Here is a 23,419-nt window from a genome sequence, read left to right as displayed (position 1 = left end):
CCAAGGGCCAGCTAAACGTATCATACCCAGCAGGTCTAAACCTAGGAAAGCGCCAAAAGATCCAAGACTGAAGTAACTGCAACGGGCCAACTAACTTCACCACATGTCTGTTGGCCACTCGGCACATGCACCGGTACAACCACGCTAGTCTTGCCGACCCCTAGCTGTAGCCACCCATCTCCTCAAGCCTAGCCACGTAGGGTAGCCATCTAATGTGAATACGGTTGCCGGACTTGTCGGCAAACAGCTGAGTGCCCAACAGCATCATGATATAGGCACGAGCATAGCGCCTCACTGTCTCCTCGTCGGCTGCCTCGGGGCACTCTCTAAAGGTCTCCTGGAACCAGGTGCAGTTCACTGCAAACTTCTAAATTTGGTTTGTAGGAGGTAACACTCCAAGCAACTCCTAGAACCACACCCACGCTGGACGGCTACCCTGGATGTATATCTGGAAATCCGTCAAGCAACCACTGACATAACGTCCATCGACCGGCAACCCCAACTGGTACGCCACGTCCTGTAGTGTGATCGTGCACTCCCCGAATGGCATGTGGAATGTGTGCGTCTCCGGACGCCACCGCTCGACAAAAGCACTGACAAGGGGCTCATCCAATCTGAACCATCTATCGTTCAATCTCGCAAGATGGTATAATCCGGCCATCTGTAAGTACGAAACGTACCTCTCGTCGAGTCGCATGCCCTGCTGCCGTCGCATGCTCGAGATGCATCGCTGGGGCTGCGCATATGATGGATCGCATAATTAAAACCACTTACAAAACCACTAACAACATAATCCACTAACAGAAAAAACTAACATAAACCACTAACAAAGACCACATGCAAAACCATTAAAAAAACCACTAACAAATCCACCAAAATAAACCACTAACAAAACCACTAACATAAACCACTTCCGAAACCACTAACAAAATCGCTAACATAAACCACCAACAAAACCACAAACAAAACTACTAAAGTAGATCATATGCAAAACTACTAACATAAACCACATGCAAAATCACTAACATAATCTACTAACATAATCCACTAACATAAACCACTAAAATAAACCACATGCAAAATCACTTACAGAACCACTTGCAAAATTACTAACATAAACCACTACAATAGACCACATGCAAAATCACTTACAAAACCACTTCCTAAACTACTAACATAAACCACTAACATAAACCAATATAATAAACCACATGCAAAATCACTTACAAAACCACTTGCAAAACCACTAAAACAAATCACTAAAAAAACAACTTTAACTACTAACATCGTCGTTGATGACCCCGGCTATATGAGCAACTCCATCCAAACGATATAGTCTTTCCGGATCATCCCCCATCGCCTCAGTATCCTGCTCGAGCCTTTGTCGGAGTGAATCTAGGTCGTTTTCTCTGGGATTTTGTAAGGTATGAGTTTGGAAAAGTGATTCGAATGAGGGTAGTTCGAACTCCTTTTATAGGTGAACCAAGTGTAATTCGAAACATCCCAATTCGAATTACTACTAGAGCTAACAAACAAGTAATTCGAATCAACCTGATTCGAATTACTTAGGGTTTCGTCCTTGGGTGTAATTCGAATCACCCTGATTTGAATTAAGTTTTGTGTAATTCGAATCAGGTTGATTCGAATGAGTGAGTGTGTGCGTGCGTGTAGTTCGAATATATGTGATTCGAATTACATGTAAATTGAGTTCGAAGCAAGCTAATTCGAACTATATAATAATGTGCATTGGTGGATTCATGAACCAATTTTTCAATTGGCTGATTTGCGTAATTTCCTTCTACCCTTAGCTTACCATAGTGATTTGCCCAAAAATTAAAAGATGTAAATGAAACTGAAATGAGGGGGTGAAAGGAATATTTGATTTTTTTTTTTCTGAATCCGTTTGCGTCATTGTGATATTAGAATATCTAGAGTACTGCCAAATCTTTATAAACTACAATTATATCTAATAATGTAAAAATAGTTTTTGAAAGATTTGTTTTCGTAAATATATTTGTACCATTATGATTTCTATAGCATACGTTTTTCAAGTTGTACTTAGAATTTTGAGTACATAAATAGTTGAATCTAATATATGCTAATAACTTGATCAATAAAATAATATTTTTGACATTTAAAATCAGATCAGAATTTAAATTTATCGAAGAGTTCAATGATAATTTGTGAAAATATTATTTTTGATATAACACATTAACAAACATTTCATTAATCTATCATTCTCATCCACATAATATTTTTATAAATTCAAATTAAATTGTTTTGTTCTTATTTATGTGTTTGAGTTTTTCTTTACTCTATATTACTTGAATATTAATTTTCGCTGAATTAAAAGTTTATCTACTTAGAGTACCAAACTAAATAACCAATGCTACTGGCTTTGCTTTTCCTACTAATTACGAGACTTGACTTTAATTAACACTTTAGGATGGAATATACATCAAAATTAACATTACATAATAATTGGTACTTCGATAAGACTATATTGAAAGATGAATAATCAATGGAAATAAGTTATCTCAGCTTCAAGCGAGTGATAGATACAAGATAAGAGCTTTTTGATTTTTTGAGGGATTTTGACAAACGAATTGTAACTAATATTTTTATATTGACGATATATAAAGTTTAATGTTGACTAATTTTATAAAAATATTTTTGTGTGTAAATAATATTACAAATTATTAAATAATTTGATATTTAATTTAAATTATCTAATAATTAGTAATATTATTTTTATATAAATTTTTTTTTATGAGAGTAACTACTATATTTTACCGTAGACATAAATATAAGTCATTTATTTTTTATAAAATAATAAGCAATAAACTCTTTATTAGTTAATATTAATTTTTTTGTATATAATTATTTGTTAATTCTAATTTTTTTTATAGATTTAAAATTTATAGTGAGAATTTAAGATTTAGAATTTACTATTTAAAATTTCGGATAAAAATAATTTCAAAAAGTCGGCTAACTAAGAATAATGAACTTTTTATAATTGAACTCTTTTTGTGATAGGTATAAAAATAAAAGGGCAATTTACGCAACTAAATTGTTTGATCCTCAATATTACGCAAATACATTGTTTCAGTTTTTAATACGCAAATGCATTGTTTCTATATTTTATGTAAACCGCTACTGCCAGTAGCGGTTTACGTGTGAGTGTGTGTGTAAACCGCTACTTTACGTGTAAGTTCGTGTGTAAACCGCTGCTGGCAGCAGCGGTTTAGGTGAGTGTGTGCGTGTGTGTAAACCGCTACTGCCAGTAGCGGTTTACGTGTGTGTGTCTGAATGGGGCTGCCTATATAAACCATAGAGGGACCAAATGTGAAGAAGTAGATTGTTATTCACAAATGGAGGGAGAGGATAGTTTTGTGGCTCTGGTTCACTGCTCTGGAAAAATTCAAAAGAGCAAAAGGCATGGTGTAAAATTCACAGATAGAGAACCACTTAGTGTTTTTATCCGATCTTCGAATACGTTGGCGGAGATTAAGCAAAGCATATTACGGAAGCTCGGTGTGTGTGGGACGAAGTGGGTAAAAAAATTATTTTACAAGATTCCCATTGATGTTGTCTCAACTGGTGTGAGATATGAGACCTTCGTGATCGGGTCGGATGAAGACTTGCATGTCTTGTTTCACTGCAGGCGTAGTTTTCCGGAGGTGAGGGTAACTGAGCTGTTTGCGAAGTTGGAAGATGGTGTGGATAGCTCAGGTGCATCGGCCCCTAATCCTCAGTCGATCCCAGCCGGTGGTGCCTCAACATCGATGCCTGTGGTAGCAGTGGCAGTTCCGAATCCGGAGCCCGAACGTGCTGGGGCTATTCATGCATATGTAGGTCCTGTTGTTCCTGATTTTGAATGCGATGCCAGACCGGATCGGGTTGAGAATGCACTGTTTGACGATGATTTGGATGAGGAGCCTGTCGATATTGGTGGGGACAGTGATGATGATATTCGAAGAGGCGGACGTTCAGCCCATGGATGTTCCGGTTCTGCAACACAGGAGTACCCTCCCCACCTCTCTTCTTTGAACTTGGAAGCCTTCGGCCAACAGCAGAATGCTGATGCAACATTCGAGGGGCAGGGGATGCATGATGGGACAAATATGTCTGAATTTCAGATTGGCCAATCCTTCCAGAGTAAAGAGGAAGCCGTGTTGAGTGTGAAGGATTACAGTATTCGGCGTGGAGTTGAGTACAAGGTTATGGAGTCCGACAACCTGAAATACCAAGGGAGATGCAAGGAGTTTGGTAACGGGTGCACGTGGTTGATTCGGATAGTCATGCGGAAAAGGAAGGGCACATGGGAGGTTAGGAGGTACAACGGTCCACACACGTGTATGGCCACATCGATATCAAGCGACCACAAGCAGCTTGATTATCATGTTATCTGTGCGAGAATCTATCCATTGGTTCGAGCTGATGCGTCGGTGTCTATTAAGGTGTTGCAAGAGGCCACGGAGGCGACTTATGGATTCATGCCTAGTTATCGAAAGGTGTGGTTGGCGAAGCAGAAGGCAGTAGCGCAAATATATGGTGATTGGGAGGAGTCATATGCAGATCTGCCTCGGTGGATCCTTGGAGTCACATGCACGATGGAAGGTTCGATTGCTCTATTGAAGACGTCCCCGGTTAGGGTGGGTGACCAAGTTGACGAGGATAGAGTTTTCTTTCATCGGATGTTCTGGACGTTTCCTCCGTGTATTGAGGCTTTCCGCCACTGTAAGCCGCTGATAAGCATCGACGGCACACACCTGTATGGCAAATATGGCGGGACGTTGTTGTTGGCGATCGCACAGGATGGTAACTCGAACATTTTGCCTGTTGGGTTTGCACTTGTGGAGGGAGAGAACGCAGATTCTTGGTCGTACTTTCTATCGAACCTTAGAAGGCATGTCACTCCACAGCAAGGTATTCTCGTGATCTCTGACAGACACAACGGCATCAAGGCTGCATTAGAGAGCCCCGATAGTGGTTGGCAACCCCCCCATGCTTATTGGGCATTTTGTATTCGGCATGTTGCTGCAAATTTTGCCCTCACTTTCAAGGGGCAAGATGCGCGGAGGTGGTTGGTAAATGCCGCGTATGCGAAGACGGAAGCAGAATTTGACTATTGGTTTGATATAATGAGGACGGAGAACCCGGCCATGTGTGAATGGGCAAACAAAATGCCTTATGAGAGGTGGACACAGCATAAGGATGGTGGGAGAAGATACGGTCACATGACCACCAACATCTCTGAGTGTGTGAACTCTGTCTTGAAGGGCACAAGAAACCTCCCGGTGACGTCTCTGGTTAAGTCGACATATCTCCGGCTGGCCGAGTTGTTTGTTGTCCGTGGGCAGACGGCAGAGGCACAGTTAGGGTCCGGGCACCGGTTTTCACAGGCAGTAGTTAAGGCCATTGAGCGTAATCTGAAGGAATCGAGGTGCTTCACGGTGACAGTGTTTGATAGGCATAAGCTTGACTATACTGTGGCTGAGACGACTCCCACCGGGAAATTCTCTTTGGGTAGCTATCAGGTTTCTCTGAGGGATCGCACCTGCGATTGTGGATACTTCCAGGCGCTGCACTACCCCTGCTGCCATGCCCTCGCATGCTGTGCGCAGTCACGCCTAGATTGGGCAACTTATGTTGATGAGGTGTACATCATGTCTGAGGTCTTTAAGGTGTATGAGATGTCCTTTTCACCATGTATTCCAGAGGGGCTTTGGCCACCATATGACGGGCCGACGGTTATACCCGATCCGGGCATGAGAAGGGCTAGAGAAGGACGACCACGGTCCACCCGCATCCGCAACAACATGGACGAAGCCGACACCAGCCGACCTAAGAGGTGTGGTCTGTGCAGGCAGCCCGGTCATACCCGACGGGTTTGCCCTCAGTGAGGATCTACTAGTGGGATGTAGATTTATCTTTACTTATTTCGTTTGTCGTAGTTTCCGTGATAACAAGCGTGTCTGCTTGTTATGAGTTTTAAGTTATTTGTTTTTAGTCTTTTCGTTTATCAGTTATGAGTTTTTAGTCTTTTTGTTTTGTCTTGTTAATGATAATATCGGTAGTTGTGTTTCACTTTTCTAGAGATATTGTGCTTAATTTCCATCTTAGCTAATAGATCGATAAAGAATAGACTGTCTCAACCTAATCATAAAGTAAAAACTGAACAATATAAAAGTCCTTCCAACAAGACTAAACATAAGGTCCAACGGGCATAAAACATAAAGTAACAAGTACCCAAAATAACAGTCATCCAAATATAAAAAACATAAAAGTCCTAAATCAGAAAATAAACTACATAGCGAGAAATAAAAAACAACAACACATGGTGCTAACCATCGCGATCATCCCTCGCAACATCATGAAAGTCACCAAGGAGATGAGATCCTGTCCCACATCGAGCTGGACGTCTGACTCGAGTCGGTCGGGCTGCCTCCTGTCCAACATCATCACGTGGAGGGTCTAACCCGAACGTGGACTGGGGGGTGCCCCCCATAGTAAACCAAGTATCCAACGGACTACCTGCAGGCACGTTCAGATCTACCCCATACTGACCCTGATAATCATGTGGCTGGGAATGCATCTCCGTCATATGTGGCTGGTAAGCTCCGGTCTCCATCTGCACATCCGGCATCTGCTGCTGGTAAGACTGGCCACCAAACTGCACATTCGACGTGCCAGCATCATCCCTAATCAACTCAGCAAAGTCTGCATAAAACCGTGGACTAACCAGCTGATCATCTAAATCCATAGTCATGGTCGGTGTGAACTCCGGCATCTGAGAATAAGCTCTGCTAGTGAATGTATCCCCTCCAGCCTCAGTCGCTGCGGTCCCACTAACTCCGCCTGCGTGCTGTGTATCATCCAGAGTTCTCCCACGTCTGGCATTAGCCCGACAAACACGGTGATCGACCTCATCTCTAGCATCTCCGCCTGCGTCATCCTCCTGCATGGCATCATGTAACCACCTCCACTCTCGACCAGTGTCCCTAGTACCAACACGACGGCGTCTCTCAACACGACGGTTGTCCGGCATATCAGGTAGCTGTGATCTGCGTGGAACCTGAGAGGATCCTCTCTGATATGCCTCCGGAGGTATCTGGGTGCCTCTAGGATCGGCAAATGCAGCCCCAGGGCTAAGGAACCGCTGAGCCTCTCGGTACCACCAATCTAGGTAATCTGCAGATGGGCCAGGATCTGCCACTCGCTCAACGGAAATGACGGCATCAAGTCGGTTCTCCCAATGCTCATGCCATTTTCGATAGTAGTGGGGAAACCACCTATCGCCACCCCTACCGTCCTTAGCATGCAGCCAGTCTACGTTCAAAGCATCCTCGGGGATATGTTGTACTCCACCTTGCGGAGTAGGGCTCCCACACAATCTGAAATTTAAGAACTCATCAAGGACTACAATAACAAGTATATATCTAGTCACGAATAGAGATCAAACAAAAAGTAAAACTCTTGCTGCTATAAAACTTACATCACGAGCGGTCAGTCGATCCAATGCAAGCCGATACCTAATGACCCTCTGCTCCTTTCCATCATTAGGAGGTAAGTAGGCAGACCACCTAAATTAAAGTCATATGAGACACAAAATTTAAAATATGCCCAATAAATTTGTTAAACTTAAAAAAGCATAACCCATACCTTGATGCCAGCGGGAAAGAGAAAACCTCAAACCCGGCCGGCCTAAGAGACGGAAACCGCCAGAATATCCAACTCTGAAGTAACTGGAGCGGGCCCGCAAGATTAGTCACATTTCTGTTCGCTACCCGACACATACATCGGTACAGCCACGCCAAAGCGGCCGAACCCCAGCTATACCTCCTCATGCCATCAAGGTTTGCCACAAATGGCAACCATCGTATATGAACCCGGTTCGCACTCTTGTCCCCAAATAACTGAGTCGATAACAGCATCATGATGTAGGCCCGTGCGTAGATGCGGACAGTCTCCTCGCTCGCATCTGGTGGTAGCACCCTAAACCTCTCGTGGAACCATGTAAAGTGTACTGTCATCTGCTTGACCTTATTCGGTGGGGGCCGCTCACCGAATAGGTCCTCAAACCACTCCCAAGCTGGTCGGCCACCCTCCATGTATGTCTCAAACTCACCAAGGCAACCACTCACAGCCTCCCCATCCACAGGAAGCCCTAGCTAAAATGCCACATCCTGCAATGTCACTGTGCATTCTCCGAAAGGCATGTGGAACGTATGCGTCTCAGGACGCCACCTCTCAACGAACGCACTAACGAGTGGCTCATCCAACCAGAACCATTGGCTATTTAGCCTAGCCAAATGGTACAATCCAGCCCGCTCTAAATACGGGATGATCCTTTCATGCATGGGCATATTCTGTTGCCGCCTCACACTGTATATACACCTATTGAGCTGCACAGAACAACAAACGAAAACAGAGTCCAATTAAATTCTCCTATCCTTAAACAGATTTCCATATCTAACCGAATACGAATACCTTAAACCATCAGCAAATTCTCCTATATAATATTTAAAAAAAATTTCCTACTCACGATAGGGAAAATAACAACACAAATAATTTACTTATTAACATCCAGAAATTTTAAAATATTGTAAAGATTTAAAATTTAAAACTTCATATCATACAAATATCCTAAACAAACTATAATAATTCACTAATGTCAACTATCCCGTTCCCTAAACTAAACCAACATTAATTAGCGGGCATAACATTCATTGAATGGAATTAAATTTCAGGTAACTAGGCATAACTATAACTAACCAAGAAAAACTAAAAACACTAAACCAAGATTAGTGAACTAACATCCTAGCATGCGAACCCTAAATTCAGGATACAACGACTAATCTATAAATTCTAATTCGTCTACCTAACCTACCGTTTTTCTGACTAAGATATGCAAAGACTAGAAAAAAAATAAATATTAACTAACCTCGTCACCAATAGAACCGGCAATATGCGCAACGCCGTTCAGTCGGTACAGGTTCCTGCCTGCCATGATAACTCGCCAGAAGTCGCCGCTGAGGAACCTCGGGGCCGCTCACAACTTGCTCTGACTTCTCTCTACAATTTCCTCTCTCTAGAAAACTCCTCAAACCTTCTAAACACATAATCCGCGGCTGCAACCACGGTTTATATAGGCAAACCATCACACGTAAACCGCTACTGGCTGTAGCGGTTTACACACACGCACACACTCACGTAAACCGCTGCTGCCAGCAGCGGTTTACACACACACACACACTCACACGTAAACCGCTACTGACAGTAGCGGTTTACATAAAATATAGAAACAATGCATTTGCGTATTAAAAACTGAAACAATGTATTTGCGTAATATTGGGGATCAAACAATTTAGATGCGTAAATTGCCCAAAATAAAACATATAATAGTAGGTGATCTATACTCCTCAGTTGGCTCATCCTTAAATAATATTTACTAACTAAAGAATATTGTATTTTATCAATTAACAAATTTTGATTTTTTATTTAAGATTTAGCTAATATGTATTTTTAGGTTATATAATAAAACTACTAATTGAAAAATCTTTTATAAAAAAATATAAAATTTAAATTTTCAAAATCTTTGTTATGTATTTGTTAAATTAAACTAAAAAATTTAGAAAAAATTAATAATAAATTTATCGTATATCTTTTAAGACATATGTTACCTAAATTTTTTTATTTATTATACTTTATATCAATAGTTTATATGTAGAAAAATAGTGCTAAGAAATCAACAACTAATTGGCCAAGTTCATCCAACATTACAGAAAAATAATCATAAATTTGTTGACAATCTCGTTAGATAACCAATAACAATAAGTCAACAAGTATTTTTGAACTGTATTTTATATTAATTAATGAGTAATTATTTAAATTTTATTTTTAAAAAATAAAAAATTATTAATTATTAATTACAGTTGTTTAAAGTTGATTAATTAAAAATTATTTACCTATACTACTTTTCTATTATTTGAAACTACTTTTATCATTTTTTCTTATTTTTCCCTTTTCTTTAATTTCTATATCATAATTTCATCCACTACTATAAACCACTAACCACCGTGGTCGCTAGTCACGGTCATCACCTCTAGCCACCCTAAATTCTAAATGAATCTAAATTCTAAACCATAATTTATAAATCCTCAATTCTATAACTTGATTTTATTTTATTTGACTTTCAAATATTTTTTTACTTGAGTTTGGATGTTTTATTGTTTTTAATTTTAGATATTTTTTATTGTTCAATTTTAAGTATAAATATTAGCTATGATGTTAGTTAAGAGGGGTTAACTTTCAAGATTTTCTCCATATAAAATTTAGGTAGAGAGATTTTTTATGTAATTCATTTCAAGATTTTTTATTGTTCACATTTACCGTTGCTTAAAAGGAAGTCAGTTTCAAAATGAAGCTGCCGAGCTTTTTCATATTTTAGTGAAATCAACACTTATAAAAAGACGAGACACCAGACATATTTCTGATCACCGCTAACACCAGTATACCACCGACTCCCATAAACTTGCCACCACAAAAATATACGTTAACGGAAAATTGGTTCAAATATCAAAATACAGAAACAGAAAAGTTTTAGTAGCACCCAATGGTTTTTAATGTGCACCTCTGATCTCTCCCACAAGAAAACACCAAACCCATTCAATGCTGAGTCAAACTCAGCCCTCAATTTGGAAGAGCCAGCTTTCTTGCTTTTTTTTTTTTTATGTCTTCTGACTTGTGACCACAAAATATCTTAGAATTTAACTAACATGTAAACACATTAAATTTACTATTAATACAAAAAATAAAATTTTATATATTTTGGACAAAAAAATTTTAATTTATAATCTTAATTCGTGTGGTTACAGCACAGCATACATAAACTCAGTGAAGGCATGCATTTATTTCATTTCATTTATGTTGCAAGTATGGTAGAAAAGTCAAGGCAAATTAAAAGTGGTCTTTGAAACACACTCTCTATGTCGATTGTTTTTTTAGCCTTCATTCCCAGTTCCCATAAATCACAAGAAAGATTAAAAGCCAAACATTCTTCTTCAAACACACAAGTCTTTTGGCTTTTTCCAACCTAGCTAGAGGCTACTACTACTACTACTACTGATAATTTAATCTTCCATTCATTGCGTACCTTCTTCTTCTCCTAACTAATTAATAAACTAAAAAAAAAGAAGCCTAGGTAGTTGAATTGCCATGACTCCCATGATCATTCATCAGCAGATTTGAGGTACATTGTTTCACCACCTTCCCCGGTGTGTCCACTAGAGCTTCCACCACCACCACCGCCACCTCGCCCTTCACCCATTTCTTGCTTGCTGCTGCTGCTTCCAATTATGCTCCTGCCCTCTGCACCGGAGCCTCTCACGAAGTCAGGGTACCCTCCTCCTCCTCCTCCCATGTTTCCGCTGCTGGCTTCGCCGTGCAGCATGTGTAGACCACCACCACCACCTGAACTACTCATGCCGAGTTGGCCGTGGAGGCCTTGCTGTTGGAGCGCAGCGTATGGCTGCTGCTGCGCATACAAGAGGGAGGAGCGTGCCGCCATTAGCTGCTGCTGTGTCATCTGCTGCGCCGCCGCCGCCGCCGCCTGCTGAGCCTGCACGTAGTGTCCTCCCTGCTGCATCATCCCACTTCCCGGGTACTACATCATTAAAGAGAAAATACATGGAACCAATATTCAGTTAGCCAGTTTTGCCGTTTAGGTTTATTATTTAAGATAGATTCAGAATCTAAATTTTAAGATAAACAAAATAATTTTTAAAAAATTGGTGATGTTAGCTGAAAAAGATCTAGCATTACTCATCATTAAATTATGATCACATATATTAATAGTTCAATATGAATGTACCTGGCCAGCCATGGTAGGTGGTTGTGGTTGAGAATCAGCTATTGCTGCTAGGTACATTAGATTTCGCTGTAGCCTTGCTTGGTTCCTGAATTATTATAAACCAGGATCACAGGATTGACGAAGATTAATAATTATGTAGAATACCTAGAGACTAGAGAGTGAGAGAAAGCATTCAACAAAAACCTAAACAGAATCCAAAACTAATTAACCAATAGTGTAATTGTAATTGATGGTCCATTTATATTCATAGGGTAGCTCATAGGTGTGCAGCATATACAACATACTATAGAAAGTGGCGACCAAGATGCTAATAATTTCAAACACATCATTGGTGCCATTATTGAATCGGTCATATCACAGTGAATGAAGAACTGATACCTAAAACTTTTCCATCATATGCTAATGTCTTAGTTGTTGGCAAGGTTATTTCTTGAACAATACAATAATAGATTGGTGGTAGCACTTAGCAAACATAATAGATGATTAGAGTATTAGTGATTCTTACTCAGCACACTCGCTGAGCTTGCCAGAACTTTGGCTTTCCACAATCTTAAGAATCAAGGACTTGTTCTCATCCAGGTACTGCATGAATTCAAAAGAATGATATCATACGATATAAATGCAGCGAAAATAGAAGCAAAGGAGAGAAACAAATAAAACAAAACAAAACGTCCTTGTTAGTTGCTACTATGTGTGTTATCCATCTAGTATTTTATCTCAAGATACATATAATAAAGTGTAAACCACAAGGAAGGATAAAAAGCCTTTTAAGATATGTGATGTAACAAACCCTTTTTTTTTTTCACTTTTTCATCTTGTTGTATTTATGAAGTAGATGTCCTATTATTAGAACAAATCATTCCATTAGTAAAAAAGATTATAACTACAAATTAATAATAATAATAATGAAAGTGGTATGTCAAAGATATATAGACAAGGTTAATGATGATGATGATCGTCTATGTTTGGATTTAGATATGATCTAAACTGAAGAGTGAGAGAAGGACACGTCATATATATGTAAACACATGAAGCAAGGGTGGTGGGTGGTGGTGGAAAAGAAAGAAAGGGGGGCAAGAAGGAACAAGACCCAGAAAGCAGAACCAATACCAACAAGTAGTAAGTGGTAACAGAAGCTGACAATGAAAAAGAAGTTAGCAGAAGCAGAATAAAGAAGAGAAAGAGAGAGTATTTATTAAAAGAGAAAGCACAACACAACACAAGACCAAAAGTGGCATACAAAGAAAAGACCCACCAAAGCTGAGACAAAACAAACCCTCCTGAGACTGAGCCTGAACCTGAACCTGACCACAACCAAGAAAGGGATGCCACCCCTTCCACAAGAGAAGAAAGAAAGGTGGCGTTTGAGTGGTGGGGAGGTAGAAGAATCAAGAGAAGAGAAGAGAACCTGTTGAATGTGATCAGTGGTGACGTTGTTGGGATAGTAAGCTGCCATCATGGGCTGCATCTGCATCAGGTGCTGCTGCATATTTTTATTTTGATAACACCCGCTAACTTGTTTATATATATATATATATATATACAGGAAGACTTTCTTTTCTTTTATTTAGTTTTCCTGGGTCCAAAAGAAAGGTGAAGAGAGCAGAGAACACAGAAAGGCAGAAGCAGAAGAAGCACAGGGACACCCCACCACCTGCAGCAAAGAGAAAGAAAGAAATAAAAACGCAGTGGTAATGTAATGTAATGTAATGTAAGTGGGTTTATTATCCGAGCACCTCGGCTATTGAAAATTGATGCTACCACACGGAACAAGGTAGGTTTTGGTGCATTGGGTTTGGAGCTGTGATTTTTGTTTGCTTTTTCACTCTCTCTTGAACTCCGTGTCCCTCAAAGTACCTCACGTGATCTCAGACATGGACCCTTCAAAACATCTTCTCTCAATCCACATTTCTAAATATAATTATTTTTTATTTTTTATTAAAACATTTCTCCGTTTTAAATTAACTTCAATTTTTTATTTTATAGTAATTATTGTTTTTAACTTTTAATAATTTAATAATTAATTTTTAATTTTTAATTCAAAAATATAATATTAAAATAAATATTTATAAATAAACAAAAGGACGATAGTGTTTGATATTTGGCGTTGGGCGTTGTGAATTAAAGATGGCAATGGGCGGAGGGTGGTGGATTTGTCCAGTTTGATCTGACCTATTAATGTACATGACGTTGGACTTGCGTAAGCAGATTCCTATGCCTTCTCACTCATTACGTCACGCGCTCTTCCCCCGACGCGCTGTCACACTCTCGTTATCTCCGCTCACGTTCCTTGACCTTCGTGCAAATCATTGTTCTCCTCCTCCGTTATCTCTCTCTACACATTCTTATCTTATCAATACCATCTACAATAAATTTCTGAGAATTGCAGTACAAAGTAAATTTTAAAACTGTTAATAATGGAGCTTAGCTAAGCTTACAGCTGCATTTCTCATTTACCAATCAAGGAAACGTAACCATTTGTTATACAGTGATGTTCAACTTTTTTATAGGACTATTTAATTTTAACGAATTTGAATGTGACTTGATAATAACTACTGTAGAGTGTGGGAGCAGTCAAACTACGTTGACCCTTAATTTGTCAATATACACGGTAAAATGAAATTTTATGTAGTACTGTATATTATAAAAAGAAACTTTCTAAGTTTATACTGTGAGAGGTTTTTATTAAAAAGACTAAAGTATTATTTTTGTCCTAATATTTAGGATAAGTTTTAAAGTTGTTTTTAATGTTTTAATTGTTCTATTTAAGTCTCTAATGTTTTAAAATTGACTCAATATTGTCTTGTCGTTAGAGATTCATTAACAGAATTGACGGTGGGACAAAATTGAGACGATTTTGAAACGTTACAAACTTAAATAGGACGAAAATGTTGTGGACAAAAATGATACATAGAAATAAATTTTAATTTTATCTTTCAATAATATTAATTTTTTACTATACATAGTATTCAATTATTTTTAATCACATCTAAGTAAATTATACTTCATATTACTTTTATTTTAAATAAATTAATTTTTTTTATAATTTTACTCTTAAAGATTTTTAGTTATGAAGAAATGTTTGTAGAAGACTAGTATATAAACTTACAGAAAGAAAAAATAATATATAAATAATAAAATATAAATTATACTTTTTGTCTCTAATGTATCAAAATTCTTTAAAATTATAAAAAAAATAAATTTATCTAAAATGAAAGTAATGTGATTAAGTGTAATTTATTTAGATGTAATTAAAAAATAATTGAATACTATGTACAGTAAAAAATTAATATTATTGAAAGATAAAATTAAATTAAAATTTATTTTTATGTATCGTTTTTGTTCCTAACGTTTTCGTCCTATTTAAGTCCCTAACATTTCAAAATCGTCTCAATTTTGTCACGCCGTCAATTTTGTTAACGGATCCCTAATGGCAAGATAACATTGAGTCAATTTTAAAACGTTGTGGACTTAAATATGAGTGAATATGACAATTGAAACGTTAGAAATAACTTTAAAATTTATCCCAAACGTTAAAAACAAAAACAATATTTTACTCTTATTAAAAAGAAAAAGAGAAGTTTTCAAGATTTTCATTATATAAAAAAAAATTGCTTCAGATAAATTTATTATGAAAAGAGTGTATATCTTCTTTCAACTCTGAAACAAAGGCTTTATATGAGAAATATTTGTATATATTTTAAAATCATATTTATTATTTAATATTAATATATATTTTAGAAAATATATAATTTGACTATCATAAATAATTTGGATATACAAAGAAAAAAAAGATAAAATCTAATCGCAAGAGTAGATTTATATGAAATATAGATCAATAATAAGAAATAATAATAAAAAAATTAAAAGTATTCGGTATAAAAAATACCTAATGTAATAATATCATTTAATATTTTATATTAAAAATAAGTTAAACAATAGACATCGTAACCAATTTAAAATCTTAAAATATTAAATTAATGGACACATTGACACAGGAATTTTGAAATCTTTTTAGAATATATGGAATACATTTATATATAAAATATAAAGTGTCTTTTAGATAAATCGTAACGATATTTTGATATTTTATTAATATTAAAATATAAAATAATTTTTTTATTTATTTTCAAAATCTTATTTTAATTATATAAAGTATTTAAAGTATTTTTTATTTTAATAAATAATAATATATACTATTTGTAAATTTATTTTAAAAATACATGTTAAGAATAACGTTGGATACAATGACATGTGATGGTATTTAAGTGTGTTTAAGTATGTCCGAAATAATTTTTTTTATATTTTATTAAGACACAGTTACACACAACAGACGAACGAGTGTCGATATCTGAAATATATTCCACACATGCACACGATAACTTAGCAAAAAATTTTTATCTTATAAATTCTTGAAAAAAGGACAAATAGGTCCCTGACCTTTTGTCTCGCAGACATTTTTGTCCCTGACTATTGAAAAATACTTTTAAGTCATTGACCTTCACAAAACTTGGACGGATCAGTCCCTCCGTCCAAATGCCTCTGTCAGGGACTGATCCGTCCAAATGCCTCCGTCAGGGACTGATCCATCCAAGTTTTGTGAAGATCAGAGACTTAAGAATATTTTTCAATGGTCAAGAACAAAAATATCCGCACGACAAAAGGTTAGAGACCTATTTGTCCTTTTCTCAAAATTCTTTACTCTTCTTTACATTTTTCACGCTTGCTACTTAACACACAAATAGCATTTTTCATTCTTTAATTTATGTATCCAATTTGGTTGGATAAGAAGTTATTGTTTTGTTTATCTTTAATTTAGATTCTTTACATTGTGTTTGAAACGAAATGTTTATTAAAAGAACTTTTAACAAATTGAGTTTCTAGTAGTGTAGCAATAGCAAAACAGGATTAACAGTAGTGGATTAGCTGAGAATAAGATTAAGGAGAATAGAGAGGGAAGAGAATAATATAATTGGGTAGTGAATGTTGGTTTGGCAGAAAGGACATTGGATAAGCATGGCGAAAATCACATTACATTTCATTTCATTTAATTTGGAGATGAAAATGGGACCCAAAAGGGTTCACATGATAGATTTTGTAATAGATAGAAGAGAGTGTTGTCCAGTCAATATCCAACTGTATTATTAATATGAATCATGAATATATACAAAGGTCAAACTGAACTCAACTCAAACTCGCGTCTTTAGCCCTCAGAACTCAGAACTCAGAACCCATACATATAACATATCATATGTGGGTCACACATATAACTGCAACCCCCCAACAACTAATGTACATTAATTCATACATGCTTGATGCATGCTTTGCCCCTCTCACTCTCATTCCATTCCCAAAATCATCCATTTTATTATTCTTGTGAAACCAAACAAAAATAATATGATTTTGAATTATTATCATTATTATTATTATTATTACAAGATGCCATATGCAATATAATGGTTGTTCTGAGTACTACACACTGTATTGTATTGAGTAAGTATTGACCATGAATAGAATCAAATAACGATGATGACTAAGGCAAGGTGTTTCAGTTCTTCAAACATGATGGGTGGTTAGGATGTCTCAACTCTCAATTGTTTTCTCTGCTTAAATTTCAATTCTGTCTTCTCCATCCATTCTTTGCTTTTCCCCACTCTGTATATGTAGGTCCTCCCCCCATCATCCTCTCATCCTAATTTTAACTGCACTCAATAATTCTTGAAAAACTTTTTATTCTACTTTTTAATTTTTTCACATTAATAAATGTTACTATGTAAAAAAAATTCATAGATATTTTAGAATATAAAAAAAATCTTATTCTATTTTATTTTTTAATAGTATGTTCACATGTATGTTTATTGTATAAGAAAAAAAAAGAATACTCAAATTCACTAATATATTAAAACAAAAAAAATAAATATGACTAATATTTTAATAAAAATAGAGAATTTATTAATATTATTTTGAATATAATACAAACAGTAATTCTAATGCGCTTCAAAAAATATAAGTGTAGCAGTCATTCAACTTTAAAATCTAAATTTAAAATCTTAAATTTTAAACCCTAAATCTTAAACTTTAATCTTTAAATTTTTTATAAATTCTAAATTTTAAATTTTAAATCCTAATTTTTAAATTTTACGATAAAGTAATTTTTTTGTCATTAAAATTTGTTAAAAATTTTTAAAATATCCCTAAATTTTATTTTGTTTCATTTTTATCCTAAATTTTTTTAATTTGTATAAAAAATACTTCTGATAACTAATTTTTCAAAAAACTTAAGACCAATTTAGCAACAATTACACAAAAACAATCTTCAATACAAACAAGCCAAATATAGTTGTCATCATTTTTGTTAGACTGATCATAAACTTTTTCAAACAAAAATTGCTGTTAAGGATATATTTTTTACAAATCAAAAATTTATGACACAAAATTAAAACAAAATAAAATTTAATAGTATTTTAAAAACTTTTGACAAATTTATAGAACAAAAATATACTTTACTTTAAACTTTAAATCCAGGTAGGAATTACAATGAATCTCCATGGGCAGAGACCCCTCCCTCGCTCCATCCCCATTTAGTAAAATATCTCGTTCCCATCTCATTTCTGTTATAGGTCCCGTTTATTTTTTCCTGCGAAAGACGGATACATACCCATAGGTACTCATGGATATTAAGTTCTTAGAAAAATTTTTAAAAAATTAACACAATCATAAACAAATCTAATACAATTCACCAAACATATTAAATTAAAATATAATTTCAACATAAATTTAATATAATCAACAAACATTCAAAATATCTAGTATACAAATTAAAATAAAATAAAATAGAAATTTTTTTCACAAATACTAGAAATGAATTAGGATTACATAACTATACACATATATATAAGGCATTTAAGTAAACTCTTCTTCGTATGGATTTTACTGGTTTTCACAAAGTAGGTACTTCAATCCCTACTTCCGTTCTCATTTATTCGCGGAACAGATCCTCATTCCTGTGGGGGGGGGGGGGGTTTGCGGGTCCCATACTCCCCCTCCTGTCGTGGGTAATCTCCACGGATATTCGTGTGTGCGAGTTTTTTGTCCTCTTTAAATTAAATTCGAATCATTGATATAAAATATAATAAATAAAAAGTTAAAATTTATTTATAAGGATTAACTATCAAAAACGCCCCTGAAAATTATTTTGACGTTGACATAAATAACTTTCACTTTTGCTAACGACAAAAATGTCCTTAATAATATTACAAACGTGTCAAAAGTACCATCTGTAAAGAGAGATGTGTTCCATTAACAGAATTAGCTGACGTGGCAAATGAAGATGCAAATATGGCATTTATTTTTATGAATGTCCTGTTAAAAAAATTCTTAAAATTCTCAATTTCTCTAATTTTCCTAATTCAAAATTCTAATTAATTTCCCAAATCATAATAAAATCAAATCCTCTGCTCTACTAGTTCCACCGCCACCATTCTTATCTTCTCCCAATCAGCTGATGTCTTCTTCGATTTCTTCCCTCATCCAACCGTCAGTTCTGTCATTCTTCCTCTCTGTGAGCCTGAACTCATGATTTCACTCGGTTTGTCGAAGCTCTACCATCGTCGTTGCCTTCTCGTCGGCTTCCTCTTCTTGTTACTGCCGTTTTCACTTTGTGCTAACCTCCACCAGCAGTCATACTCATCTTCTAGTTCTGGATGTCATGATTTTTTCTTAGAGAAAGTTTATGAGGCCAGCACTTTTATTAAAAATCGGCCAGCATTTAACCAGCAAAAAAAAAAGTAATCTCACACCATTAGATGTAATCTACGCCATTAAAAACATTAATGATGACTAATTGATGGCTACAAATCACAAAACCTACTGGTCTCCTAGCACTCCTCTTTTTCTTATTCTGTTGACCGTCGCATTCCAGATCTATCGTGCTCACGTTCTAGTTATGGTAGTCCTTTTCTTCTTTGACTCGTAGCTTGCTGTGGTTTTGGCTTTTTGTTGATGGTTGTGTGTTGTGGTGGTTGTTAGTTTTTATGTTGGGCCGGGGTTGTTGTGTTGTAATTTTTTATTTTTTATAGTGCTGAAAGTGACTGTGGCTTTGGCGTGGGGAGGAAAAGAATAGAACAGTGGTGCAAAGAGAAGGAGAGGACAATGACGCATATTTGGGAGAAGAAGAAGAAGACGATAAATGCGCTGATGAAAGAACAAGATGAAGCTCTAGCAGCAACAATGGCTATGGCGTTGGTGCACGAATCCCATACTTCGTACAACTGAACCAGCAAGTGCACTGAGTCGTCCAAGTAATACCTGAGTGAGCAGGGTCGATCCCACGAGGATTGTGATTTGAAGCAAGCTATAGTTATCTTGTAGATCTTAGTCAGGCGGATAGAAGAGTTGTTTGTTTGTTTAATTTGCATGAAAAGAAAATAAATAAAACGTTACTAGGTTGATGTGTTTGCAATGATAAGAAGATGGTTAAGACTTGGAGATGCTTTGTTTTTCTGGATTAATCCGGTCTTATTGTCTTTCTCAACTGTGAATTATTTCTTCTATGGCAGGCTGTATGTGATTAACGTCTGTTTGAGAGATCGCTAATACTCCTCTAGATCTGAACCCCGGGGTTAGTGCGGATCCAGTCTGATTGAAGGTGAAGCTCTTGCAGTTTATCCTTCTTGGTGATCCTACTCAAAACGCCACATACAAGGTCGAATCCTCCGGATCAGGAAATGTTGCGCCTTTGGTTCTAGCCTTTACCACAAAGACTCTAATCTCCCCGTACCTCGGCTAAACTGGTGTCTCGAGAAGTCCCCAACGAAGTCATGAATTAGCCGTCTAAGAGATGTATGATCAAACGGGTGGTTCATCATTGTCCGATGAAAGACTCACTCTGAACCCCTGTAGAATGAGATAACCTTGTGCCGGTTCAATGCATTCGTAATGCTGAAGAACGGATATACATCTTAGAATAGAGAATTAAACACGAATTGAGATAGAACAGTAATACTTTATTAATCCATAAAATTCAGCAGAGTTCCTCCCCTCAACCTTGGAGGTTTAGAAACTCATACTGATAGAAAATACAAGATGAAATTCGAAAATATGGCATAAAGGTCTAAAAAGTGTAAAAGTTCTCAAATAAATACTAGACTAATGACTAAGGATTATATAAGAAGAGTAAAACAGTCTTTTAGGGCTGAGCTTGATTGAGATCCACGTGCTAGGAAGCCTCTAGGGCGTTGAACGCTGGTTAGAGAGTCCTTTATAGGCGTTGGACGCTGATCTCTTCTCCTTTGGGCGTTGGATGCCAAAAAATGGCAAGAGGTTGGCGTTGAACGCCAGTTTTGGGCCTTCAATTCTGAAGCAAAGTATGGACTATTATACATTGCTGAAAAACTCTGGATGTTGGCTTTCCATAGCCATTGAGAACGCTCCATTTGGACTTCGGTAACTCCAGAAAAGCTCTTTCGAATGCAAGGAGGTCAGATTTGGACAGCATTTACAGTGCTTTCTCTTCTTCTGAATCAGACTTTTGCTCCAGCTCCCCAATTTCAGCCAGAAAATGCCTGAAATTGCATAAAAACACACAAACTCAAAGTAGAATCCAAAAATGTGAATTTTGCACTAAAACCTATGAAAACTTAATAAAACTTAAATAAAACATATTAAAAACTATATGAAAATGATGTCAAAAAGCGTATAAAATATCCGCTCATCAGGCATCGCGATAATAGAGAATTGGAGGCTAATTTGGGAATTAGAATTCTTGTTGAGATTCAATTAGGATTAGAATTTATAATTGAAGCCTATTTGCCACACTAGCCAATTCTATTAATAAAATACATTTCTCTTTACAGTTGGATACTTTTGGCATGTTTTTAATATTATTAAAGATAATTTTCTCATTAAAAATCTAGAGGTTATTCATGTCAACGCCAAAATAATTCAACAACATTTTTAGTAGTTAACTTTTTATTTAATTAACAAAAAATACAACACTTTTTACTTAATAAAGAATACGAGTCTGATACATATAAAAATATATTAACCATTTAATATTTTTCTATTTTAAAATAACTATTATTAATCGTACAGAAATAGGTTTGACACAGTTTTTAAAAGTTACTACTTTTCTTGAGCTGTGCATTTGGTGCAAAAAGCTGGTAAGTTTACCAAAAAAAGAAAATAGTTGAGTGAACAGAGGAAAGCCTTGTTTGTACCAAGAAAGAATTCTTACAAAGTCCGTTGTTAAATAACAGTTGAGCACTGTACGTAGTACAATATCATTGAGAAGAGTGCCGACAGAAAATTACGGACCACATAGGTAAAGTACGTCCATACTAAAATAAAATATCTGTACAAAATACTGTATAAATATTAATTACTTACCATAATGTAACCATTAAACGTATTACATACACTTATTTAGTAAAAATAGTTTGTATGTTAAGGTTAAATATTTTCAACTACGTCTAAGACATTTTTTCTTTTATTTTGGACGTGAGACATTTTCTATATAGGCCTAAATGCATTAAATGGATTGTAATATATTCAATTCTGATTACATCCCGTTAAATTTGACAAGAATATATATGAAGTCCTTATACACTATAAATATAAGATGACATGTATCACTTTCAGCCGACTCATATATTATATTTGGAATAAAATAATAAATAAATTTTTTAAAATTTATATTTTAAATAAATTAATTCTTAAAAAAAACTAATAAAGTAAAGTTCGTCAGAATAATAAATATGAATACATTATTTTTAAATTAATCTCCATAATTAGAATTGTTTTAAAAAATTTTATTGATAATTTTTTTTGGGTCACTTTACTCTTATACTTGATTGGAAGCTTTCGTTCTCTTACAAATTAACCTCGCCCAATCCAAGTATTGCTGAACAAGTTGTATAAGCATTAATTATGTATGTAGTATTTTTAAAAAGCAAAGGAACACGTAATGAAAATAAAAAGTGAAGAGTATAATAGAAGAACACGTTGAGTAGATTATAATACAAGAATGTTGTAATAAGATGACAGCTATCTAAGGCAGTAGTAGAGTGTGTGTTGAGTGTTGATAGCACGCTTTAATAGTTTTTTGAATTTCTTATTTGACGCATTTCGTTTTCGTGTTGTTAACACTACTACTATGCCAATATGGTTTTGTTTTCAATAACACACTTGTTGGTTTATGCTGTAGCTAGCTAGGTAAGTATTTGAGGGTTGTTCTTAAATGAGGTTGCAATTATATATATGTGTGGTACTATACATTGTTTTGGCTCACTTGCTCTGCGCTTTGGCATGTGACTTGTTGGAGCTAGATGCCCCCACATTGTTTTGACACTTTCTGCCTCCTTTCCACATTCAACATTGAATGACGAGATGAGGTTACACACTTATACTACTATTTCGAATGTGTTGAGACATGTGTACTTAAAAAAAAATATTGAGACATTACAATAGGTGTGGTCAGTGATTTATAAATAGGCCAGTTTTCAAGTGTCTTATTTTTCATACTGAAATTGCTAAATTTGGCTTGAT

At 35.9% G+C, this 23,419-nt stretch overlaps 1 protein-coding gene across 2 annotated transcripts; it reads right to left on the bottom strand.

Annotated features, from left to right (window-relative positions):
- Positions 1 to 10,831: 10,831 nt before the first annotated feature.
- On the bottom strand, positions 10,832 to 13,750 carry AN3 (SSXT family protein). 2 transcript variants are annotated; one of them, XM_088491732.1, is made up of 5 exons: positions 13,612 to 13,750; positions 13,284 to 13,529; positions 12,381 to 12,457; positions 11,876 to 11,960; positions 10,832 to 11,668 (listed from the first exon to the last, which is right to left on the bottom strand). In XM_088491732.1, the coding sequence occupies exons 2-5, from the start codon at positions 13,362 to 13,364 to the stop codon at positions 11,234 to 11,236; spliced, it is 678 nt and encodes a 225-aa protein (XP_088347858.1). In that variant the 5' UTR covers positions 13,365 to 13,529; positions 13,612 to 13,750; the 3' UTR covers positions 10,832 to 11,233. The 2 variants fall into 2 exon arrangements, with proteins under 2 accessions (XP_088347858.1, XP_088347857.1); XM_088491731.1 differs by lacking the exon at positions 13,612 to 13,750 and having other exon boundaries at positions 13,131 to 13,509.
- Between the last annotated feature and the right edge of the window lie 9,669 nt (positions 13,751 to 23,419).

This window comes from Arachis ipaensis, chromosome B6, assembly GCF_059453495.1.
Source record: "Arachis ipaensis isolate K30076 ecotype BB chromosome B6, ASM5945349v1, whole genome shotgun sequence".
NCBI lineage: Eukaryota > Viridiplantae > Streptophyta > Magnoliopsida > Fabales > Fabaceae > Arachis > Arachis ipaensis.
The sequence above is the reverse complement of the archived record's forward strand: the minus strand, read 5'-3'. Positions and strand labels throughout refer to the sequence as shown.

Coding starts and splice junctions, on each gene's coding strand:
- AN3 (XM_088491731.1), bottom strand. CDS start 13,364: ATGCAGCAGCACCTGATGCAGATGCAGCCCATGATGGCAGCTTACTAT. Junction 12,458..13,130: donor TTTGTTTTGTCTCAGCTTTG/GTGGGTCTTTTC, acceptor GAATTCATGCAG/TACCTGGATGAGAACAAGTC. Junction 11,961..12,380: donor AAGCTCAGCGAGTGTGCTGA/GTAAGAATCACT, acceptor ATAATAATTCAG/GAACCAAGCAAGGCTACAGC.